The 11,047-nt window shown below is 43.0% G+C and overlaps 1 protein-coding gene across 1 annotated transcript; it reads left to right on the top strand.

The window, feature by feature from the left end:
* The first annotated feature begins 3,837 nt into the window (after nt 1-3,837).
* On the top strand, nt 3,838-10,747 carry CCL20 (C-C motif chemokine ligand 20). The gene is made up of 4 exons (XM_010406073.4): nt 3,838-8,815; nt 9,046-9,160; nt 9,873-9,950; nt 10,237-10,747. The coding sequence occupies exons 1-4, from the start codon at nt 8,734-8,736 to the stop codon at nt 10,262-10,264; spliced, it is 303 nt and encodes a 100-aa protein (XP_010404375.1). The 5' UTR covers nt 3,838-8,733; the 3' UTR covers nt 10,265-10,747.
* The last annotated feature ends 300 nt before the right edge of the window (nt 10,748-11,047 follow it).

Genomic DNA, 11,047 nt, shown 5'->3' with positions numbered 1-11,047 from the left:
TAATTATGGGGGAGGGGGGTTGGTTCTCGTTGTGTTTGTTTGTTTGTTGTTTTCTGTGGTTCTTTTTAGAAATGAAAAAAACCTCATCTTTTTTACTCAGTGCAGTCATTGTTACACTTGGTAACAGTGAGCAAAAAATGAGCAAAGAAGAATTGCTTTTAGGAGATGAGGAAGAATATAAAACACTCTATTAAGCTTCACCTTTAGAATTTCTAACTACAGTTAGAAATAGATGTATGTAGGATGCTTATCCCAGCAACCAAAAAAACCTCCCCTATCTCCAAGTTTGATGATTGGGCCTGGTGACTTTACCACCTTAGTTGTAGTTTTTGTAACAATGCCATACGATCCAATTCAATGCACACTCTTTGACCGTGCTTTAGTCTTTCTTGGATTGCACACTTTTAAAATCTCCAGTTAATTAACAAAAGGGAAGTGATATATAGGTCAAAGAAATCTCACTTGAATTGGTTAATACTTGTAATGACTAATGCTCACTTACTGTGGATTGCCAAAGAGAAACGAGAGGAAAAACCTGAAGGGATTTCTAAGGAACTTTCCATGTTGAAAGATCACTTTCCAGGGTGTGTTCCCCTCTAGACTTATTCCACAAACCTCCCACTGGTGGCAGATATTGTCCTGTCGTCACGGATGGATGTATCATTTCAGAGATGCAAATTTACATTTGCACAATCTGTGTGTGCAGGAAGTTTCAGCCCAGCACCTCCTCTACCATTTTTTTACCCTCAAGGTTCATCTCATTACAGACACCATGGGAGACTGAATCATTGCAACAGCCCAAGTAGTGTCAAGTCCTGCTGGAAGAGCATTTGTCACATTTTGACAAGTGCTTATATCAAATGGGCTGCTTCATTTAATGCTAAACCCCTAATGACACCTAGAACAGGCTTATAATAAGCCATTATGCTGCTAGTGTTTGCTTAAAAGTAAGAATTCTTGCACTTAAAGTGTCTGGAGTTCTTCTAATACCTTGATTTCTTGCCAGCTCAGAAGACTTTTGATGATAGAGTCACCAAAGTCCTTAGGGCTTTTTTTGTTTGGTCGGTTGTTTTTTTTCATCAACAGTGTGTTAAGTTTTATCCATTTCATGAAGAAACAATTTTTTTATGTGGTCCAAGTTTTTTTCCAAGTGCCTTCACCTTCCTGTCCTTTCAAAGGCAGAGCAGTAACAGTATGTGTTGTACTCTGGAGCTCTGGCCCTGGTTCCCATGTCCCTCGATGTCCTAGGCTAGGTACAAACATGCATAAAAGAGGACCAGTCTTTGATCTGAGGAAGGCTGAGCCAACTTACTTGAGGAGATGTTCTTGTAAAACACAGGTCACTTTGGAATAGCAGATTTCTGTCAAGCCCAGATGGTTTGACTTAGAACATCTTTTGTGTCTTAAAACAGTTTATTTGTCTCTGGTTCTTGCCTTGTTGTTTACAGGAGCACCTGATGGTTGTGAGCAGGCTTGAGTGGTTGGACACAGCATCCTCCTCGAAGCCCCAGCCAAGGGCCCAACCAACAGGGCACTTTTGGGGCTGGCTGGAGTTGTCTGGGCTAGCAATAAGTAAGAAAGACTTTGAAAATGGGGACAAGCAAGATAATGCTTGAAGCAGCCAAGGGAACCCTGCAGAAAGAGAGGAAAAATTACCCTGGCAGATGTTTCCTTAACAGGAGCTAGGGCAAGGCTGCCCTTTTTAGGGCCTCCAAATGCCTCACAGAAATCAAGAGGTGAGGACCAAGGTCCAGAAAAGGGGTGTAGGAGGGTAAGAAAGTCAGTGATCTCGGTTGTGTTATGCAAAAGAACCTGTAAGAGTCAGGATGGAAGGGATGTGGTGGTGTGCTTTCCTTGGGAAAAGAGCAGGCCTCTTGGAAAGAGGGAAGTCCAAGCTAGCTGGTTTGGGCAACCATGGTTTAAAGCTCCTGATAGGAAAGTCCCTATAACGTAACCATGGAGTGCTGAAAAGCTGCAGTGATTGCAGCACTTGCCTTGAGAGGGCCTGTGGCCACAGCTGCTTGACACAGCCACTCCACAGGGTTAACTAACAGCTATTTAAAATGATCTTGATTGGTTTTTGTGTGGCAATCCAAAATAAGCAGGTATTACTGGGTATTTTTAAGCCAGTCTTCCAGTAACACATGACAAAACCCTGGCTGTGTTAATAATGTACTAAGTGGTCCAAGTAATCACATGTTCCATATGTCAAGAATGACTTAGTAAAACCTTCATGAGTTGTCTTGGTCAACTTAAAACTTTACCACTTCATCTTATTTAGTTCCTCTTTTGTCTCTTTTCTTTATAAGGTTTGTTTTATTTGTTTTAGGTCTTCCTGAGGAAGCAAAGAGAACACAAGAAAAAAACAGCTTCACATTTTTTAAATTATTCTCTTCTAATTTGATACAAAACCATGTTTCAATTGGATTAATGAATAGTTTCAGCACACCTAAAACTGCATTTTAATGAAAATTTTAAGTAGCAGATTTCTTTTCCCCCTACCTCTATTCTTGTCTATTGCTTTTCAAAATTCAGAAAATGTCACTCTTTCATAATTGCCAAGGCAGAGTATCTTTTTCTTCTCTTTTTGAATTAAATATTTTTAAAATGCAAGCCCTCATTTTTTAGTTTTGGAAGGCATTTTCATGTTCAGGATGTGGATTTTGGTTCCAGCAATTTTCCTTTTCCAAATCTTCTTTGGGATCTATGCATCTTGGGGAAACTCTCAGCCAAACCAGAGTAGTTGAGAAGCACTGACTTGTGTGGAAGTGGTGAGGCTCAGGCTCAATTTCAGTGTGGCTGTATGATCACTCTAGTGCTGAAAAGTTGCTGACAGCTTTTCTTGGTGAAGATTTTGGGATGTTAAACACATCTGTTTCTATCATGTGTTTAACATGATAGAATCCTTGAATTGCACTCATTAATTACATTAACTACTTAATTAATCACATTCTTACTTTTTGTAATCAGGTTTCTTTTTGTCTGCAAATGATGCTTGGTGGTCTCAGTCCTTTGCAGGAGATAGTGTATCCTCTCAAGTGATTCCTTCCTTTCTTCTCTTCCTCACCTTTGTAAGTTATTCAGAAAAATCTGCACTTCTGGACTACTTTAAGGATCAGAAACGTATTAGTCAAAATGTTTCTGCTGTTGTGTTTACTTTGCCTAAAGGCAAATACAAATTTAAATTGGAAGAGAAAAGGGCTGTAACAAGGCAAATATAATATAACTTAGAGTCCAGCTTGGCAGGCAGCTTTTAACTGTTTCCTCTTTTGACTATATGGTGTCTTGACCCTGGCTGGATGCTCTAAGCTGCTCTATCACTCCACTCCTCAGCTGGGCAGAGGAGAGGTAAATAAGGAAAGGCTCTGAGATCAAAGTAAGGGCATGGAGAGATTACTCACCAATTGCCAGCACAGGCAAAACAGATTCAACTTGAGGAAATTAATTTAATTTATTAGCAATCAAATCAGGGTAGGACAATGACAGGTAAGATCAAACCTTAAAACATCTTCATGCCACAACTCCCTTCTTCCTGGGCTTAACTGTACTCCCAATTTTCTCCACCTCCTTCCCCCAGCTGTTCAGGGGTATGAAAATGGGGGGTTTGGTCAGTTCATCACATGTTACCTCTGCTGCTCCTTCCTCCTGGGGGGAGGAATCCTCACACTATCTCCCTGCTCCCACATGGGCTTCTCTCTCCATGGGGCCACAGGTCCTGCCAGGATCCTGCTGCAGTGTGAGCTTCCCAAGAGGTCACAACCTCCCTTGGGCATCCACCTGCTCTGATGTGGAGTCCTCCAAGGGCTGCAGGTGGATCTCTGCTTCCCCATGGGCTGCAGGGGCACAGCTGCCTCACCATGGGCTGCAGGGGAATCTCTGCTCTGGCACCAGGAGCAGCTCCTGCCCCTCCTCCTACACTGGCCTTGCGCTGTGCAGAGTGGTTTCATATATCCATCCTCCATATATTCACTCTTCTCTCTGGCTGCAGTTGTACAGGGTTTATTTCCCCTTCATAAAGACATTATCCCAGAGATGCTACCATTGTTGGTGACGGGCTCAGCCTTGTCCACAGAGTCCTTCCTTGGAGCCAGCTAGCATTGGCTCTGCCAGACATGGGAGAAGATTCTAGCAGAGAATCCACCCCTGGTGCCTACCCACTACCAAAACCCTGCCACACAAATCTAATGAAGACTATTTTTTCATTCTTCTTTCCAATTACAGGCCTTGCCATCACCTTTGAGAGGTCCAATTCTGTGAAAAGGTGGTTGGCTACCCCAAGGGACTGCAGACAGAGTAGAGTCTTTGCAGAGAGAAATCTGACCTCAGAACACTGGATATTTAGCTTCTATATGTAGGTAGCAGCAAGCAATCAGCAGTTCCAGGATGGCTGCCAGGATGTTCATGGCAGGTGCACCAGGTCTCCTCATAACCTGCACTTTCCATAGATGAAGTTAATTTCCCCCAACAGGCACATCTTGTCCATAATTGCATCAAAGCAATGTCATTCAATAGTATTTCTAGATCTGTAACTTATGAAGTGCAACCTATAATTAGTGCAAATTGGCTTCTTCCTCAGATAACGATTTTTGTCAGTCATGCAAGCACTAAATTGCATGAAATCACTGGATTGCATCACAGCCTCTGAAGCTCCAGAGATATTGAGCAAGTTACCTCTGGAACTTTTGTGCTTGGGATTTATTACACATTTACTCATCAGAGATTATGCAATGATTAAATCCCCATATCTGGCCATGTTCCTTTCAGCTACTGCCTTCTCATGCCCTTTGCTTTGTCAAAGGAGTCCTAAACCATTGGAAATTACAGAAGGGAATTTCCCATTTGGTTCTCTGTTTCCTGGTTGATCAGCTATATTGCTGTAAGGCTTTATTTTCACCATTTCAGAAAAGGTACTAATATGCAATAAAACAACATCTCTTTGTGAGGAGGAAAAACATGGAAACTATTGTTAACTGCCAGTTGATTAACAACTGTCATTATGTTTCTCATCTTTTGTAGGGGACAGGAAAAGATACTGACAGTGTCTGACATTCAAGTCGATAAGAGATGGTTTGGGCTTTTTTATTTTAATCTTTCACGTTTAATATTAGACCTAAACCCATAAAGTGACAATAATCAAATGGTTAATGATTATAAAATTCCTTCTCTTCAAAAGTCCATGAAGTGTTTTAACTCTTGTGTGGAAACCAGGTGGACTGCTCCTGCGCTTCTCTGTGATGGGGAGAGTGATGTGGTAAGCTCTTTCCCCCCAAAGAATGCCTTTTTTCCCCTGTATGGGGGTGTTTATCAAGGTTGAACTATTAAGTCCTCTTCAGCTCTTCAGACTTCCAGCAGGTATGTCTGTGAGTAAGAGTCCTTTGGGATATAAGAGAGGAAGCATATTATCAGGATGCAGCAGCTTGGTGACCAGGGAAATTTGCCTCTGGCTGTAGCTTTGCAGATGGTGTCTCAGAGCAGTTTGACTCTGCAGCTCTCCTCTTTAACATCCCCAAACTGCTCAGAACTGTCAGTTTCCCAGTATTATTTGGGAAAAGGCCCAGTTTTTCCTGATGCATTTCCTCTCCTTCCACAGGTCTGACTGAATGGCTCTGCAGCACTGGCACTTAGGCTGTCTTTGCCTCATCTTTTGTTACACACACAGGAAGGGTGTGAGCCTGTTCTCTGGAACAATGGGAGAGGAAGCTTAGGAGAGGATGAACACTTTGTCAGTCTATGTTTTGCTGCTCTGCCTTACTGTGAATGCAGTTGTTGTGAGGGGATCTGAGGAGGGACAACAGAAGGGAGGGAAGCTGAGAAGCTGACAGCAAAGTCAAGTCAGGAAGACAAATAAGTTAGGAAACTAAAATAAGAAACAAACAGCTAAATGGGGAAAACTCACAAAAAATAATGTGGGCTTGATTGTGGCTTGGGAAGGAACCCAAGTTTAAGATCATGCTCAGGGAAGGGCCACATCCAGCTTGAGTATCTGCAAGGGTATTCAAACTAGGCTTTCACATCCTGTCCTGGGCAACCTGTCCCAGTGCCTCACCCCCTTGCTATGGAAAGCAGATTTCCCCACATCTGATGGGAATTTTCCTTTTCACAATTTGTGGCTGGTACCTCTCATGCTTTGGCTGTACCCTCTAAGGAGACTCTGGGCACAGCCCTCCCCATGCAGGCACCAGGGTAGGGAAATGATGGCCTCCCTTGACCTGGTGGCCCCCTCCATGTCCAGCCTTTAAAGTGCAGCAGTGTTAAGACACTAAACACATTTATATGGCACCTGCAACTGACCCAGGAACAGGCTCAGAAGTGCCACTGGCCACCCGGGGCCTGGCAGCCCCATCTCTTGCCTGTGTGGCAGTCCCCAGCCAGCCCATACAGCCCCACTTGGTCACACAGGTGCCAAAGGAAACCAGGTTAAAAATTTGGTTGGGTCAGGGTGAACAACAGTCACTGTCCCATCATGCCCAGGGAATAATGAATAACACTTCCCTGGAACACATAAGCACCTCCCTGTTTTTATATATTTTTTGCTTTCTGTTTGCATTATGGGTTTGTGAAGATAAAAGACTGATAAGATACAGTTATGTGTCATATTAGAACCAGCAGAGCTTTCTTGAGCTGTTTGCATTAAACGTTTTTGGATTGTTTTAACTACTTCGTGCAAATAAACTGAAGGTGCTTTGTAGACACCAAGTACAAACAAAATGACAGCGTTCCTAAAGTTTGGGCCATCCTTGTGGCTGTTGTAAATCTAAATCTTAACCTAATTTCCTAAATCAAACAAAACATGAGATAAAAGGAGCACCATGAGCATGAGACCAGGCGTGATGAGGCGCATCCCCAGCCATGGTCAGTTATGGGAACCACTGGTGTGATGAAAACTGCCTGAGGGCAGGAGTATGGGGTGAGCACTGCCCGAGTAGTGTCATCACTCTGGTATCCAAACTGCTGGTGTTTAGGTAGAAGTGTCAAAGCTCAGATGAGAAGATTCTGTCCAAGAAGCACTGAATGGAGAAGAAATAGACATGTAGAGTCACAAGGAAGACTTGAGGTGCAAGGCCACCTCCATGTGGATAACAGCATGGACTAGGAAATGGCATAAGAAATGCCAAAGTTGGGTACAGGTGTAATAGATTTGGGATCCATGAAATCTGTACATAAAGGAAAAAACTGCCATTCTAGGCAGCCAGTTTGAGGCCTTGCCTAATGCTGACAAATAGTCTTTAAAGCAGTGCAGAGATAGCTGCATACTGAGAGCATTGATCTTTTTATATTTTTGTGGCATTTCGCTGTGATCCATAAAGCAGTTACAAAAAGCCGCATACATCAGGGCATGGGTTCTTTGTTGCCTCCTCCCCATCCTTTGGCCAGTTGCTGTGACTCTGCAGAGAAGCATGTCCAGGGTATGTGATGCCATGCACACTGCAAGGTTGCTCATGTATACCTCAACCATATGGAATTCCCTAAATTCTCGCTATTACATAGAGAAATTAATTTCTCTGAATAGCATTCTGTTCTAGAGTTCGAGCTGTTTACATTTCTACAAAGAAATAATAAGAACTCACCCTTTGATAGAGGTACTGAAACTCCATGAAGGATAGAAGGCATGTAATTATAAACTGACTACAACTGTCCATGAGCTCTACCTTAAGAGAAGCCACTTAAAGCTCAGGTTGCTCTATAAGCACCTGGAGCTGGCAGCAGCTCCTGTGTACACTGGCTGGCCAGGACACAGCCTACAGCCATAACAGTAGTTTCACACAAATCCTTGAACAGTATGGGAAAGTACCATCCTTCAGTAGCAGCTCAAACAATGTACTTGGAGTGGTGACAGAGCCTCTCCCTGGTGGTTTCTCTAGAGCTGTGCAAGGCAATTTCAAGATTGTGTGTATTTTTGTTGAATGTTCAGGAGTCACAATACTCTGGTATGGTCTGGGAAGCAACAAACTACAGCTATTGTTCATTAAGCAGCATTAATGCATCCTAGACAGCACAGATTCAGAGGAGAATATAGGCCCCATTTCAAGTCTCTTTTAAGTTCATTCTGTTTCAGATGAAATAGTTCAGGTGTGTTACAAACTGGTAGGAATTCATGGCAGGGAATGGTTAAGGAAATGGATAAGGAAACTGAATAAACCCATTTGCAGTAATCTGGAAAGCCTGATGTTACTGCATTGGCCAACCAGTAAATATTAAGGTAGTACTTTGGTGTCAGTGCAGCTTGTGACCCAGCTCCTGTGAGCTTACCATACTGAAACAAATCTGGCTGGCTCAGCCCACCTCCCTCTATCCCCAGGCTGGGTTTATTAAACCAGGGCACAGCACACGCACTTTCTGTAGGTAACATTTAAAGTTACCTACATTTGACTTTCCTCATTTCACAACCCACACTCCTACCCCTAAAATTACACATGCTTCACCCACAGAACCATTACCTCACAGCCTTTTGCTTCCTTTTCTTTTAGACGGAATCTTTAAGCTACTTTAAAAAAAAATATATATATTCCCCAGCACACTGTTATCTCTGGTTGTAGCACCCGGAAGGAGTGCTGGGGCCAAATTGGGCACGATGGAATTTGCTGTGGGGAAACCCGCTGATGACAGTGGAACCCGCCCGTGTGAATTCCCGTGGCTCCTGCCACCCCTTTATAAGCAGGTGGAGGTGCGGCAGGGCTGGCAGGACAAGCAGCCAGGCACTCGCTGAAGCACAGCTGCGTGTGTGGAGAGGGAATGATTGGCTGCAGCAGCAAGAGCATGGTCCTGGTTTTCCTGCTGGGGCTCCTGGTGCTGCTCCTGTGCGGCACCTCCGAAGGTGAGTGAACTCGGGCATTCTGCCCTGGGGAGGGCTCCCGGTGCTGCTCGCAGCTGGCAGCACGATGAGGCTCAGCTGTAAGGGAACGGTTTCAGCAAAGTGTGCTGCCTCATCCTCCTCTTCTGCCACGAGGGAGCTGGATGGCTGGGGTTGACCAGTGAGTGCCCTAGACAGCTGGGCAGAGTGGGCCAAATGGGGTCAATTGACTTTGTTGTTTTCCTTCACTCCAGCACAAAGCAACCAGGATTGTTGCCTGTCTTACACCAAAGTGCGTCTGCCTCGGTGGGCCCTGAAGGGTTACACTGAACAGCTCTCCAGTGAGGTCTGTGACATCCCTGCCATCATGTAAGTTACTTTCTGAATTTCCTCTGGTTTTTCTAACATATATTAACCTTAGGATGTCTGTTTGGGCTAAAACTATGATTTGAATGTTAAAAGCATGATTTTTCCTGCCTTTTCAAACAGTTAAATTAACTAAATAAATTGTATCTCACACCTGTAAACAAAACACACAACTTCTAGTTGATAGGGACTACTAACTCATTGGACAGTCATACAATGTAAATAATAATTCTGACTCTTTAGGAACCAGCTGTGAAACAAAGACATGTTTTGTCTCCAGCTAAGGATGACTCTGGCCAGCATAGAGTGCTCCCTTGCCAAAACCTGTGAACAGACACATAAGTGACAAGACTTCTAATTCACAGGGATCGGATTTTTTTTTACAAGGTTCTGGGCTAGGTGTTGATCTGTCACCTTAGCTTGATAGCAGCTATTCTCCTTAATCTTATAAATTGTTTCTGGCATCAGCTAAGGTCTTTGCCTCAATAGATCAAAGAAATTGAACACCAGTTTTTGGTGCAAAAAATGATCCCTGAGACTGAAGTAGCTATTACATTTGAATTTCTTTTTGCTCATATAATATTGAGGCGTTTGGAGCATCCCATGTCTAGGGTTTACAAAAGCAGTTGCTATTGATCATTATACAGAGTAACAGCAATTACTGGCAGGGATTTCTAATGATTTACTGATTTCTTTATCATTATTTCTTTTCCAGTTTCCACACCTCCAGTGGGCTGAAGGCCTGTGTAAATCCTAAGGAAGGCTGGGTCAAGAAACATCTTCTTTTCCTGAGGTAGGAGTCAAAACTTCTAAATAACACTAGGCTGATGAAAAACAGGGCATGTATGAAAGCCTGTCTCTTGTGTCTCCTGAATGCCACTTTTGACAGCACTGGCGAACACATTTGTCTTTCCATGTCCTGTCAGACTTAGCTGCTCCTTTCTAGAGTCTTCTCAGGGACAGTCATGTCACATGTCCCTTTCTTCCACCTGACCTACTCTCTCAGGAAAGAAGAGAAAACTATAACTGACTTGTGGCTGAGGTCATTATTTATGTGTGTCCTCTCTCCCTTTTAACAGCCACAAGCTCAGGAAGATGTCAGCCTGACATGGTTTCCAGCAAGGAGCTAAACACAGACGTGGCTGAAGAAGCACTGGGTTCAGGCTCTTGGCTGAGATAGTTTGTACACTGTTGTGTGCTCACTCACCTCCAACTCTGGCTTCTTTGGAACCGTTGACCTTCTCAAGTTGATTCATATTGCATCGCTGTTTTGCTTGAGTTAAGCATGTTAAAGTTTCTATTTTTACTAATATGTGTATGTTACTGATATGACATGAGTACTATTTAGTAAGGACTACCTTAAGCTGTTGTACAGAGCGTGAATTTTATTAAGTTTATTGCATCTTATTTTTGTTTTCTTCAGCATGTGTAAAGCAGGTTATTTATTCTGTTTATTTTGTTATTGTCTTGTGCCAAAATGTTTCCTTTAAGCTGTAGTTAGGATTATAATACCTCTTGAACTATTGTTAAACAAAGTCTGTTTGTAGAAAAAAATGGAAATTGGAATTAAAAAAAAAAAAGTTAAAATTGGCACTCTCTGGGATATGTTTATTTGTTTTTAATTGAAAATATGACTTGTGATTGAAATTCAGTCCTTAGTTATGAGCCTCCAGCTAAAATAATTACACAGGTGTGTTGACACCTGTTAAAGCCACTTTCCACCTTGCTCACTCTGCTTGCCCTAGGGGTACCTATGACCTCCGTAAGATATAATCCCTTCCTCACCCGCAGACAGCTGCTATATATCAAGTTTTTGTTTAGCATGAAGACTTAGCTTCATCTTAATCAGACTTGAGGGAACCCCTTTTGCCAGTTTATTTATCCAGGAGA

The sequence above is a fragment of the Corvus cornix genome, chromosome 9 (assembly GCF_000738735.6).
Source record: "Corvus cornix cornix isolate S_Up_H32 chromosome 9, ASM73873v5, whole genome shotgun sequence".
Lineage (NCBI taxonomy): Eukaryota > Metazoa > Chordata > Aves > Passeriformes > Corvidae > Corvus > Corvus cornix.
This window is presented reverse-complemented; position numbering and strand designations above follow the sequence as displayed.

Coding starts and splice junctions, on each gene's coding strand:
- CCL20 (XM_010406073.4), top strand. CDS start 8,734: ATGATTGGCTGCAGCAGCAAGAGCATGGTCCTGGTTTTCCTGCTGGGG. Junction 8,816..9,045: donor CCTGTGCGGCACCTCCGAAG/GTGAGTGAACTC, acceptor CCTTCACTCCAG/CACAAAGCAACCAGGATTGT. Junction 9,951..10,236: donor AAACATCTTCTTTTCCTGAG/GTAGGAGTCAAA, acceptor CCCTTTTAACAG/CCACAAGCTCAGGAAGATGT.